Below are 14,996 nucleotides of genomic sequence, written 5' to 3'. Positions count from 1 at the left end.
CCAATGTGGCATAAAAGAAGGTGCTGATTAAGTGAATTCAAGACTTTTAATATACCACATTGATCGAAATGCTCGAACGGTGGGTGCAGTTGTCCTCCAGAAATGTCAAATCAAAGACTAACCCGCAGTCAAGGTGGCGGCCATTACCACTCGCGGAAAACTGGATATGTCCGGTCGAAGCACATTCAGATACTGTCGCACTAGAACGGAACATCTATACACGTCATCCCGGCGGAATCTGATCACTTTAGTCGACACACGACCGCTGGGATTTGGGATGTTTTAAGTCACTTCATTTTCGACACCGGCCGCGACGACACTTACTCCCGGCGAACAACAAGATCAGCGTTCCTCGGCGAGCGAACGAACAAATCTGCAGGTAAACAACAACAATAATCTGGCTGTAGGAGTATATCTCATGAAGTGGTATACACGGTAAAACTGGAATACTCATTTTAGGGGTACTTTTGAATCATTGTTGAGAATATTGACTATACGTCAAAATAAGCATACTTTTGAGTTACGGCGAAGGAGTATTTTTTATGCTTTTTGAACTAAGCAAACAAATTGAGAAATGCGTAAAAAGTAGTTCGTTGTGAGAAAAGAAAATTTTCATTCTACTGACATTGTTAAAGTTAGCGACAGCGATTACGAAAATTTTTCGTGAATAAATGTAATGTAAGGTTATCTGATCTTTAAAATGAAACTTGTTGGCGAGGATATTTAGCAAAACTTGTAAGCATACTCAACAAATCAAATTTTTCTTCCCATTTTTTCGAAACTAAATGAATTCTACCTAATAGATATTTCATGGATGTGAACGGAAATATCAAGCTGCACCCTCGTCATCAACCTATTCCTGACATTAGCGACTACGAGCTGGAGTCGATACAGTGCCGTATATTGAAGCTTGGGAGACTCACTCGTGACGAGATTGTCCGGAAGAAGAAACGGCGTCGAACGCTAAAAAATCGTGGGTACGACGCAACTTGCCTGATCAAGCGGATCGAAGAAAAAAGAAGATAACAGGAGACTGAAAAGTCTGAAAAAGATAATGGTAAGCAAAATAATTGTTATTAATAGAATCGCATATTCAGTACTTGTTTTTTAAATGTTCTAGATCGGCAAGGTTCAAGACGGATGGTCAAGGCCTAGGATGAATACAGCATGAATTCTACTTAATAATTATTTATTTCTATTTTTAATGTGAACTATTATTTAATTATTTGATTTTATTTGTGTGCTATTTTAGATTTTCAGTGACAGTTTAAAAACAAGCTGTGCGTTGTAATTATTTAAAATCGCCGACAATAAAAAAATACCTTGAAATCGAAAAACTGTTCTTCAATAAGTGAAATTCATATGTATGAACTATATTCAACTCAAGGAGTAAAAAGTATACATTTTTTAATTTTCGCCGGAGTAAAAAATACGCATTTTTTACTTTGGAAAAAGGAGTAAAAAGTATGCCTATTTTGACGTATGGGCAATATACTCATAAATGAGTAAACAAAATATACTCCTTTTAGGCGTAGTTCCACTTTTCAAGGATTATGCGTACTTTGTAGTCCAAAAAGAGTATATTCCGGTTACCGTGTATGTATTCCTCTGCTGACACTGCGAATGATGTATGTCTCTGTCAGAGCCTTGGAACGCCTCAGGGTTGCTATACGGTGGGACTCCACGTACATTATGGAACGTACACACGGTCAAGCAGTTTGACCAACATTGACTCCACCTTCCGTTTATTCCAACATCCATCAAGTTTTATCAACAGCGACACGAACAATCAATTTATTCGACCAACATTATCACACACGAACGACCGAAGCACCAACTCGAGCACCAACCATCAAAAAATATATGGGGGTTTGTGCAACTTCACTACAAATGCTCAAACATGTTCGGCGAACCTTGACTCCACCCCCGACAACTCAAACCAAAATCAAACCGTTTTAATTTTTTCCAACCGAGCCGCCAACTGTCAAATGGTTGTTCGAACAACTTCACACACGTTCAAACAAAGCAGCAACCGAAGCGATTTCTTGGGGGTGGAGTCAATGTTCGTCACACTGCTTGACTGGTGTGTACGTTGCATTAGGGTGTTCGATTTATTAAGTTACAGAATTGCAACAATCAATATCTGCAATATTTCAAATGAAACTAAGTTTGATGCATTGAGGTCCTTTATCCGATTAGCAGATTTGGATATTATTTTATTACAAGAAGTGAATAATGAGCAGTTAATAGTACCAGGTTTTAGGCTAATTTTTAATGTTGATAACCATCAACGGGGAACAGCAATTGAGTTGCGAGATCTTTACAATGTGCATCATATAGAGAGGAGTTTAGATAATCGTATAATCTCCATTAGAATATGATCAGTAACATTCATCAATATTTATGCCCCATCTGGCTCTCAGCAGAGGAAAACTAGGGAGGATTTCTTCAACTCGTCCGTAGCACACTACATACATCACGCTACAGAGTATATAGTACATATTGGGAGGAGATTTTAATGCGGTAGTCAATTTGAAAGATGCTTCTGGAAACAACAGTGCGAGTCCAATGTGCAAAAGGCTTATGAAAGCCGCTAAATTAGAAGACTCCTGGGTGATTCTGAATGGCAACAGAGTAGAGTTCTCGTTCATTAGATCGAACACGGCATCACGGCTGGATCGAGTTTTGATCTCCAACGCGATGAAATCGCAAGTGCACACAGCAAACTTTGCTGTTACATCTTTTTCAGACCATAAAGCTTACATAGTACGAATGTCTCTTCCAAATCTGGGTTCCCGGACGTGATGAACGAACTGGCTAGAAAATGGGTTTACTGGGTCAGAGCTAAACGGAATTTTCGAAGTTGGATGGAGTGGTGGATTATCCACACCAAGCCTAAGCTTATCTCTTTCTTGAAATGGAAAACCTCTATTGTGCACCGTGAGTTTAGAGATGCGATGGAACTATATCGATCTCTGTTGAAGGATGCTTACGAAAATTACCTAGATAACCCGGGGCAACTTAAAACGATAAACCATATAAAAGCTCAAATGCTCTGTCTTCAAAGAAAATTTTCAATGAACTTTCGGAAAACAAACGAGATGTTTTTGTCCGGAGAACCTACGACCCTTTTTCATGTTGCGCAAATACATGGGAAAAGAGCAAAAAGTTTGATATCAATGCTGGAGGGTGAAGATGGGGAGGAAATACGAGAACAGTCTCAAATAAGGAGCACTATCAGGTCCTACTTTGAAAGTATGTATTCTGCTGCTGATTCAGAAGAACAAAGGCAATTTGTGCAAAAAAAAAAATGATACCGGACAACAATATAGCCAATGACAATCTGATGCGAACTACCACACCTGACGAGGTTTTTTTGCGCCATCAAGAGTAGCTGTGCCAGGAAATCTCCAGGCGTGGATGGATTGCCAAAGGAGTTTTACATGAAAGCGTGGGAAATTATCAAAACAGAGTTTACAAATGTTATCAATGACGCTCTCCAAGGCAACTCAATGAAACAATTTCACGATGGGGTTATTGTTCTTGTTCGGAAAAAGGGAAATATCAAAAGTGTTCAGGGATATTGACCAATATCTCTGTTAAACTTCGACTGCAAAGTACTTTCTAAAGCCTTAAAATACCGAATGCATGATTTACTTCCACTATTATTGTCAGATCATCAGAAATGTTCGAATGGTAAACGGAGTATATATGAGGCAACATTTCGTATTCTGGATAAGCTATGTCAATTGAAACATCATCGAAAAAATGCATTACCGTCAACTGGGGGGAAGATGATCATTGAGGTGAAGATGATCATTTGATGTGTCAGTCAAAAGTGCCAAATTTTTTTATGAAACGGTAGTTAACAATATTCTCCGTTCAAGTAATGTTACCGCTAGGTAGAAATCCGAGTTTTTCGATTATAATCATGAAAATGTATTTTGTGGAAGAATGAAATGAAGCGGGCTTGGTAGTCATATGGCTACTGCTTCTGCCTCATACGCAGGAGGTCGTGGGTTCAATCCTAGGTCCGTTCCATTCTCCTACTTTGTATCTTTCTCTTTATTTCTCATGTTCTAGCAATCGCTAGAACTGGAAATGGACTTCCATACCGTTTCCATTATTATTCCTATACCTTCAACTTGAGTATTCTATCAGTAATCTGATAGAATTGGAAATGAACTATAGAGCTCGTTTCCTACATCCAATTAGAAATTCCATCAGTTACCTTCTCCTATCTATCACATTGGCAGCTCGTTAACCAAGACGGACCTGTGCCTCTCCAACCTAACCCAGAAATTCCAACAAATTCCGCACGAACTCGTGGCAAGTGCAGAGGTATATTCGGCTTGCAGTGGGCGAGTGATTGCATCATCATTTCCTCCCCCTTCCCTATATTGACTTGCATTCTGACGTGGCAGGCGCCAGTATGACCTAACAAATGAGATCACCAGTACTTGTACATTGAAGATGTGGGCTAGTCCCAAGCAAACATCTGTTGGTTCCCTGTGCAAGAACAGCTGATCTGGTCATAATGGAGTAGCAACTACGAGCAGTCAATCAAGCTCAAGCTCAAGCTCAAGCTATAATCATGAAAATGTATTTTGTGGAAGAAAGAGAGAGATAGTCATAAATGACGCTATTTTCGTTTCAAATATGGACTTCTTAGACTTCTTTACGTAGTAAATTCAACATTCATACAAATAACCTAGTGTATTTTGACTACTAGGTCATAATGGTTTTAGTTAGTTCATCAACTTCACCCCAAAGATTATTCAAAAAATCTGTGATAATTTAATTTATTTTAATAATTGCGAACGCATTTCATAAAACTAAAGTTGTTGATTATTGCAACGTATAGCAGTACATGTTTTGAAAATATTTCTTTCGATTTAATATGTAAACACACATTGTTATTGCATGTTTTGTCTTAAAAATGATCATCTTCCCCCCAGTTGACGGTACTCGTATCCTTTGATCTAGACCATGCCTTCGACAGAGTCAGTCACCAGTTCCTACAACGAACTCTTGAAGATGAACTTTAATCCTCTCCTGATACAACTTCTTGCGAACATTTGGAATCAATCCTTCTCCAAAATTTTGATGAATGGGCACCTGACGCAGGAATTCCAAATCAAACGTTCCGTAAGGCAAGGAGATCCTCTGTCGATGCTTCTATTCGTTCTGTATTTGCAACCGTTACTTGACGCTATTTCGCAGTAATTCCCAAGAGCCATCTACAATGTTTATGCTGATGATATCTCTATGTTTTTCGATAACGAACAACAACTGATCCAAGTGACCAATATCTTTTTGGAATTCGGATTAGCATCTGGTGCAATTCTAAACAAGCAAAAAACAAAGGCAGTCATGATTGGAAACTTAAACTTAACAGCGGAAACGGAGTGGATTAGTATCGAGAATTTTGTGAATATCCTTGGAGTGCAGTATGGAGATAACATAAAACAAGCACAGAAACAAAATTGGCAGTCCGTTCTCAATGGAATTCGATCACGTCTCTGGCTCAACCATCCAAGGAAATTGAATCTCATTCAAAAGACAATTCTGATCAATACCTACGTCAATTCGAAGGCTTGGTATATGGCTTCAAACTTGACGATCAGCTTGGGTTTTGTTAACAAAATCAAAACAGAAATCGGAAAGTTCATATGGTACGGTCAAAATTTGCAAAGAGTCGCCTATGGAAACATAATATTACCGAAACTTCGAGGTGGATTCAATTTGCATTGTATTGAAACAAAATCAAAATCCCTGCTAGTTAACCGTCTGATAAGTCTGGTTTCGCAACTTCCTTTCCTTAGCGGCTTCCTTGAAAATCAAACTGTTTCGGTACCTCTGATCTTTAGCCATATACTCCTAGTAAAAACGGAAATATTTAGACTGCCGAAAACCATATTGGAAATGGTTTTCAAACATCTTCATAGCAGAGAACTTACGTCCAAGCAGCGTTCTAACTGGTACATGGTCATGCACTCCAAAATCAAACATCGGGAATTGCTGTACTGACGAGGCATTATCGATAATCCGTTCTGTGAAATTTGTCCTGAAGCGCCAGAGTCTGTAGAACATAAACTGTTTCGATGTCAAAGGGTGCGAGACATCTGGAGATCCCCGAGAAGACATTTACTGTCCAGAGTACACAATTTAACCAGAAATTTAATCAGGCTTAGAAACGTGAATAGGAATTCGAAAAAGTTGATTAATTATTTTAGAGCGTCTTAGGGGAAATGCTACAAGGTTAAAAGACTATTATTCTTCCATTTACTTCCACTATTTACTTCCTAGTAGTAAATTAATAGGAAGTAAATGGAAGAATAATAGTCTTTTAACCTCGAAAAAGTTTATTATTACTACACTAGGAAAATTCTACACTTACCTCCTAGAAACACCAGAAAATGAATTAGGATTAGATTATTTTGTATTTTATATGGACATTAGTAACTAAATAACTAGACGAAATATAAGGTTTTACAAAAAAAAAATGCCGACGATATATTGCTGGTAATCGTTGGCGACAGTCCAGGCCGCACGCGAATATGAACCCATTCTGCCGTCAGGGCTGTCCATCGCTTGGCCAGCTCTGTGGGCTACACTATGACCGCCAGTAAGTGCATCAGAGGACACGTCTGCCGTTAGAGGCACCAGTTGTCCGGACCAAACGTCAAGTTGGAAGAGCATCCCATCCCTAACAAAAAAATAGACCGGAGCCTCTCATGCCTACCGCACTTCCGCGAAGCCAAAGTTAATTGTAAGACAAGAAATTCGGAAATTACCAAGAAACAAGAACTGACTTCCCGCATAAATTCAAACGATAGCCGAACCATTATTAGAACGGTTGACGTTCCACGTTGAACCATAATGATAATGGGACTGGACCAAAATCGTACTGTAGTCTGATAACGTTTTGACCATAGTGGCTACGGTTTTCGTAGACCGGACTGTATGAGCAACGGTTTGTTAAGAATACTAACCGTAAGAAAAAACAATTTTCTTCATACAGTTTTGGAGGAAAGATTTGATCAGTATTATATTGATTATGGTTCGTAGACTAAAAACCTCATTGATTAAGGTTGAGGTAATTGTTTTACCATAGATATGTATTGATCGAAGAGCTTAATGTTAATGGGTAACGATATCAACTATGTCCATGTTATATTTGACTGTACGATGAACGGTAAATAATTATGCGGGTAGTTCGCGCTTTGTAGGTAACCTGGTTATCGAATTTGAAAGCTTTGAATTGAATACTCAAGTGAAGTCACTTGGACGTTAGAACAAAAACGCAAGTTGCCTAAATAATAACATGAGCATCATTCGGAATCAGTGTATACTATCAGAAACTTTACCAACTACCATTCTTCCATGAGCTCGTGAACTCGTGGTGAACATTTCAAACCAAAAAGTAGCAGGTTTAACACAACAGATAGAAACGCCGGTTTCGCCACTCAGTGAAGAACAAGGTACTCGGATGTACCTTTTGCTGCTGCCGGCTGGAATTGAGTTTCATCGAAGTAAACAGTCGATACCTCATTACAGCTGATCGATCCGAAAAACTTCTCCACGGTGGACAAATTTAGTGTGAGTTATTTTGCTCCATATTTGTTACCTTCAAACATACACCTACGATTTTTTTTTCACATTTTCTTAGAAGGAGAGTGTTACATTCTGGTCTTAATGTTAAATAGCATATTTTTCTATAATAACGTAACATACCGTCTAAAACTTTTCCCACATTGATTGCATCCGAAACTTTCTTCTGATCCTTCTGCCGGTCTTCCTCGTTCAACACTCACACCATCATTATCCGTAATCTCTATGCACTCGTCATCCCTTGTCTTATCACTTCCCTCCCCAGCCGGTATTCCACTTCCCTTTTTCTTCCCTTCCACTGCTCCCCCACTACCACCGCGTGGCTTGTGCCATCGCTTGTGCGACGCCAAATTCGCCGGACAATTGAACACTTTATCACACTCCGAACAACGGTACTCGATGTGCACAATCCGCGAACACCGATGCTGGGCCAGTCCGAACGCATCGTCGTACAGCGCCCGGCACAACTGACACAAATACGACCCGATTTTGTTCTCGATCTTCGACAGGATCTCTTTGGCTTCGTCCGTTATTTCCACCACATTGAACGCCGGATCAATGTCTCCCTTGCGTACCACCAGTTCCTCCCCGTCCTGAAGCTTGCGGATGATTGTCCCCGATACGGGGCTCGTGTTGTCCTCGTCAACTATTTGCTTCCGCGTTTTGATTCGCCGTCGCTCCGATTTGGGACGATGATGCGGGTAAGTTCTTCCGGCCGGTTGAGCTTTCTGAGGTGAAGATCTATCGTAGTCAACGAAGCTTTGCTCAAAAAGCCGTGCAAATCCTTCGATAGCCTGAAGATGCAGTTTCTCATTCTCGAAGTAGCGTTGACCGTCGACGAGAACAGCTTCGCTGTTTTCCTTTTCCTCGCTGTCTACGATGTTGATCGACTCCTGGCTGTCATCGTCATCGTCGTCGTCTTCGATGTCGACACCGTCCATGCCTTCGTTGTTTTCCAGAGATTCGACGTCTATGTTCGAGGATGGTGAATGACGGGATGCGGAAGCTGAATCCTCCTGACCGGTGATGTCGATGAACTCTTCTGGAGGTTTGACGTTCGTTGTGGAAGTAGAGGGAATTTGTTGGAGGGACTTAAACGGTGGCAGACGAGCGGAGTCGTCGAAGTAGCGAAAGTGAGACACGGACGAGGAGGTTAGGGTAGTATTGGCGTAATATTTCTTGTCGTCAATGCAAACGGTATCGGAGAACTGGTTCATGGATCGCTGTAGACTATTGTTGACCAATTTGAGTTTCCATTCATCCTCGTCTAAAGTGCGATTTCTTTTGCGAGGGGGAGACGGAGTTGAAGGCGGAGTCATTGGCACATTCCCTTGTCGGAGGGACAAATCCAGTGGAATCTGAAACTCGCCGCCACTCAGAATTCCCGGAATTGGAGCGATTGAACTTTGTGGATACAAAAACTGCTGAAAGTAACTAACTTCCGATTGAGACTGGCCAGATTGATGATGCTGCTGCTGCTGTGGACTGTAGGGTAGCATTCTCTGACTATCCTGAATCAAACTCATCCTTGGCACTTAGCACATCACTGGATATTTTTTTATAGATTTGTTCACTAGCCTGGACCGATTTTTTCCAACGTTCAACGATGTCCGCGGTTCAGCACCAACTGAATTGAACCTGTTCGAAACCTGCTATCGAATCCTGCCAACAGTATGCTTGCATACATTCCTCCAGCAACCAATGAATTCCTTGGAACCTACTGCGCAGGATCGTCACCGCCTACAAGGACGGTGCAAAAGTCCCATCCGGCAGCAAGAGAATCCTGCGTTTCGTATCCGCTCTCTCCCTGCGAGTGCGGAGAACACGTCGCAAATCGGAAGCAACAAGTGACATTGCATCACTTGCTCTGCTCGGGAATCCACAGGAACGTGGTTCCGTGCTTCGCAAATAGCTTCAGGCCGGCAACCACTTCGCTCGATTTATCTCCCATTCGAGGGTATTCTCTCCCACGGCAACGGCAGCTTCTTCCCCGGTTTCCGTAAAGTCACGCCCCGTTTTCGGCTTTATTGTCTATTTGCTGCTGCTGCTGGTTTGGCATTTGAAATTCACCGCGCGGATCACAGCAGGTGCTCATTGGCATCGAGCAGAATCTGATGCAATGCATCCCCTCGTGTGGGAATGGGTTTGAGGTGGATTGTCCGGCCAATTGTGGAACGGGGAGCACTTTTATGTATTATGAAGAACGTGAAAATGTGGTCAATTTTTTTTTCTCTCCACGCAGGAATGCTAATGGAGATATTTTGACTCCGGTGCCGGGGGTCTGACACATGTGAGCTCGTGGGTGGTGGGTGGATGGTCGGATTGTGATAGGAGCCGCTAGTGGAATGCTATTTCACTTGACATGGGTGTGAATTGGAGTAGAATCGTTTATGCTTTTGCCATCGAGTGTGTTTGGAACGAATTTCTGGAATATTGAAATTTATGATTAATTATTGCTCACATGGATTGCATTGAGTTATTTATGTTTTTGAATCGGACATTTTGGGCGAATAACTTCAATTTTGACATTGCTATACAATGAAGTTAATGATATTTTGCAGAATCGTAAATATTTTAGTCTAGTCTAATCTACACATATACAGACATCATTTAGATTAGAAGAATCTTGAAAAGTTGTAAAATTGATAGTAAAACTATTTATAGCCATTTTTAATGTTTGCAGTAGGTACATCAATGATAATCAAACATTAACTTAGCCAGGCCTACCGTGCAGTGTTGTTGAAAAAACAGTAATAAAGAAAACAGTAATCATTCTGGAGTTTAGACCAGTAGTCAGTTCGCGTTGGACAATCGATGCAATCAACAATTCAATACCAAATTTTCAAAACGACTTATCTACTTTTGTAAACAAAGATACAAGCGTCGATTTGACGAATCTGAGAGCACTCCCACGCAACCCAACACCATCAACACTTAGGCGAAGGGTTCTGCTATCTGTTGATGGTGTTGGTTTGCGTGTGAGTGCTCTCAGGTTCGTCAAATCGACGTTTGAATTTTTGTATACAAAAGCAGATGAGTCGTTTTGAACATTTGGTATTGAATTCTGCTTACTTGTCTTCCTGCTTACTTACTGGTTGCTTACTTACTTACTTACTTACTGTCTTACTGCTTACTTACTTCTCTTCCCTCTAAATAAAGTTGGACTGCGCCACCCGCATCTACACTCAGGCAAATGAACATACGAAATACATAAGGCAAAACTTATGAATCTACAAGATTGCTGAAATTGGTTGAAACATAAGTCCCTCATGCTTTTCATATTGAGCGCTTTAGACTTCATTATTTCGACGTATGTTGTTAATTCGTTGCATGTAATGAATTTCATAAGGCACCTTTTGGTACTTTGTTCAAAGCTAAAATGAAAAAAATCATAATGCATTTTATGAAAAACATCATGCTCATTTTATTTACCCTAATCGGAAGGAAGAAGCTTCTGTCAAGAGGATCATGTTCTCACATATTGCAAAGTATTCAAGTCGTGCGGCTGAATTTGACATCGAGGTGGTTTGAAGAAAAGATAAAGTGGAAGTGTTCTCAAAGTGTCAGCGGTGAATAACATAAGTGTTCAACGGTGAAATAACAATTGCACCTACATGTGCAAAGTATTAGTTTTAATTCGAATAAGATACTAAAATTTGTCTTCGAATGTGGATTTTGAAACGCGTCCGACACCGCTCACTTATTCATACCCCCTCGATGTCCTCGATTAAGCCGAAACGCGAATTTGAAATAACGCATAACCATGAATGAATCAAATATTTTAATTACATATGGTCTAAATTCGAGGAAATTTTCAATATGCTCAATTTAGGAATTCATAATGCAGCATTATGGATCGATAATATATTGGAAAATGCAATAATAAATTTGTAAATTCGCATTATGAATTCATTAAGATATTTCATAAGAATTACGAAATTCATAAGGCGTGATTATGGGTTCCAAATGCTACTTCTGAAATTCATAAGGTAGAGTTTATGGAATTATTCATGTCTAGCGTACAGCGTTCATAATGCATCATTGTGATTTCATAAATCAGACTTAAGAAGATGTTATGTTTTGTATTGACCATGAAAATTTACTTCATAATGAGTCCTTTTGAATTTTAAACCCAAAACTTGTACACTCAGGCAAATTGGCTTTCGAATATCATAATGCTGCCTTTTGGAAATTTGCTACAAGTTTTGGGGTTAAAATTCAAAAGGACTCGTGAAATTATGAACATCTGAAATTTCAAAAGGCAGCATTATGATATTCGAAAGCCAATTTGCCTGAGTGTAATGTTACGCCACCCGTGATTACATTTCGTGCGCAAAGTGCTCAACATAAACAAGTTTGCAACCTCTCTGCGCTTCACGCTTCTGTGCGCATCCGATAGCAGGGTATGAAGAGAAGCAGCAGCATTTTTGAAAATTTAATAAAATCGTGCGCCTCCATATTCCTGTAGAAAGTGGATAGAAACTTTAAGCTTTAGGTTTAAAGTTAGTAAAGTGACGAACCAAAGTTTCGCTAGTGATAACATCTTCTTCTTCTTCTATGGCTCTACATTCCAACTGGAACATGGCCTGCTTTTCAACTTAGTATTCTATTAGCATTTCCTCAGTTATTCATTGAAAGTTTTTCTATGCCCGCCATTGCATGAGTATGTATCTTGTGTGGCAAGTACAATGGATAAACCATGCCCAGGAAGTCGAGAATGTTTCCAACCCGAAAACATCCTAGACCGGCAGAAAGAATCGAACTCGCCATCTCCGGATTGGCAATCCCATGCCTTTGCTCGCACGGCTACTGGAGACCCCAGGGATAACATATAGAGAAGTAATTATCGACTTATAGTGAAACATGCCTTTTGCATGCTTCTACTTACGCACTTTGATCTCCGGCAAGATCGACAATGGAAGACTTCCCGAGCAAAGCTTGAGAGCAAATCGATAACTTGTTTTGATGTAGTGAAATCGCCGATTATGATTACTTAACTTGATATCTTTTTGGTCATTTTAACGGTTAAAATAACAAAACGTATAGCACAAAAATCTTACTGTGACATCGGAACCAATAGCAAAATTAGTTTTCGATTCGCTCTCATCGATAACAGGAAACGTTTTCAATTTGATGTCACAGTAAGATTTTTGTGCTATGTTTTTTGTTATTTTAACCGTTAAAACGACCAAAAAGATATCAATTTAAGCAATCATAATCGGCGATTTCACAGCATCAAAACAAGTTATGCGATTCGAACAACAAGGATTTCCTTTAAAACGTTAGGGATGAGCCGATGGACCTTCCATTATCTGTATTGTTCCACTCATGCTGCCACTTCACCATTGAGTCCAGTCTCACCGCCTCACTATGGGGAATCAGGTGGCCGAAAATAAAAAAAATCGACTTTCTCTGATTCGTAATTCAAGTTGACCTACTAAATGCTAATGCTTTGGAGCATTAAGCCCCAGTATATCAGCACTCTAAGCCATATGGTTATCAAGATATAGGCATTAGAGCCAGACACTTTTTAGTTCTTGAAAAATCAATGCATTATTCAACTGTCAATATCTTCGGCTACAGTAGCTCTTTTACAACTCTTTAAAAAGTTTCTGAAAGCTTGTTTCATGGACTTGCGAAGGGAAAATAGGTAGTGAAACATCCGAAAATGACACGAAGAAAAAAAAAATTTTTTCATACAAAAAGTTCCATACAAAAAAAGTTTCTCAAAGTTTCGCTTAGCGACTACCACTACGACTTTCTTTGGACCTCCCAGAAGGCATTAAAACAAATTCCTGCTGCTTATGGCTGCAAATCTGCGATTCCGATCACTTTTTCGAAAAAAAAAGTCATTAATTTTGAAAAATTAAATGTTATTATTCTCATAATACACGGCAGACTGTGATGGGCTGGATACAAATCCCATGCGTATGACAAAAGAGCATCAAGAACAGTTAAAATAGAGATAGTAGATAACACGAAAAGTGTCGTAGGCTTCGTGGTAGGCCGTGTACACGATAGCTTATGCAGCTATATGATACTCCATTTGGCGTAGGCTCACCAAGAGGAGGCAACTCATTATCTACACGCTTAAAGTCATTCACACAATTTTGTGTTTCGTTCACACAAAACGGGCCTAACCTGGAACAACACATATTATGAGTAACTGAAATGTTACTCATTTTAGTGTAATTGACGGTGAACGATTTCCGATGAGTTCATTTCACACAGTGAGAGAGCGGTCGGAAAACGGACCTAACCTAACCTTTAATCATGTAAATTGAAAATTATCGCAACATTTTTATACTATTTCAGAGGAGTCCCCATTTGTTTCGATATGACCAAACTAAAGTGCGATGTTTATAGTCACACATTTTAGTTGTATCGTATCGAAACATATCGAAAATCTACAGAAAAAGTCATTTTCCTTGCGATGCATGCCGGACGCAACCGCCATCATGGCGATCAAAATGGACTTGACAGTTCGAAGAAAAATTTCTTACACATATTAAAAGAATAAAAGACATTACACAGCGGCTGTGCATGTCTTACACATAATTTTCACACAGATTGCTATTCTCTCGTGTCATCGTCATCATGTGTGAAAATTATTCATGCGATGTGTAATTTACTTTAAGCGTGTATCAAGTATCAAGCAAATAAATATGAAAAAAAAACAATATACTCTTGAGGGTTACGAAAATACTCTAGGCTTCATTTGAAATTATTTCATAAAAAGTAAAATTTTGATATTAATTAAAATCCAATATGTGAATACAAGAAGCAAAAATGTCTGTACCTAAGGACATCTTTCGATAATTATTGGTATGTACCTAGGTGAAAGAAATAAACAGAACATTTATGAATGTCTATCTGAGTGCATAGTGAGCTGTGATTGCGAAGGTAAATCGTGTGAAGTGTTTGTACTTATTATTTGGTGAATCATGAATTATAGGCAACACATTGAAGTATTTAGAGCTCACGAGGGACGTCAGGTAGATCGCGTTGAAAAAGCTTTGGAATATATCTGCCAAAGCTTCGCTGTGGATAAACAAAAAAAGAGTCAACTTCATACAAAATTGAAAAATCTGCATCTGAAATTTGAAAAAAAATGGCAGGCCGCATCCCGGTCCAAAACTTACTTTGACTCATATAATGAGGAATGGCTTGACACAGAATTTGAATTAGAAGAATTTTATCATGCTGAGCCAGAACCAGTGGCTTCAACATCTCGTGGAAGGCCATCAACAAATTTTGAGGATTTAAGTGAGCGTACGAAGCGCAGAAGAATTAATGACGAGCTAATGGATCCAAGAGAGGATACCATAGAAAAAGCGCTACTGGGAGCAAGAAGAACTGCCTACAACAGAAGTGATACGAGT

At 39.6% G+C, this 14,996-nt stretch overlaps 1 protein-coding gene across 1 annotated transcript in view; it reads right to left on the bottom strand.

The window, feature by feature from the left end:
• Window positions 1-9,203, bottom strand: part of LOC134208010 (zinc finger protein 37) — a 49,429-nt gene extending 40,226 nt beyond the window's left edge. Inside the window, exon 1 of the mRNA XM_062684112.1 lies at window positions 7,738-9,203. Within this exon, the coding sequence (XP_062540096.1) occupies window positions 7,738-9,140 (1,403 nt within the window). The 5' untranslated portion in view covers window positions 9,141-9,203. The remainder of the gene's footprint in view (window positions 1-7,737) is intronic.
• Window positions 9,204-14,996: the final 5,793 nt, after the last annotated feature.

Source organism: Armigeres subalbatus, chromosome 1, assembly GCF_024139115.2.
Source record: "Armigeres subalbatus isolate Guangzhou_Male chromosome 1, GZ_Asu_2, whole genome shotgun sequence".
Classification (NCBI taxonomy): domain Eukaryota; kingdom Metazoa; phylum Arthropoda; class Insecta; order Diptera; family Culicidae; genus Armigeres; species Armigeres subalbatus.
This window is presented reverse-complemented; position numbering and strand designations above follow the sequence as displayed.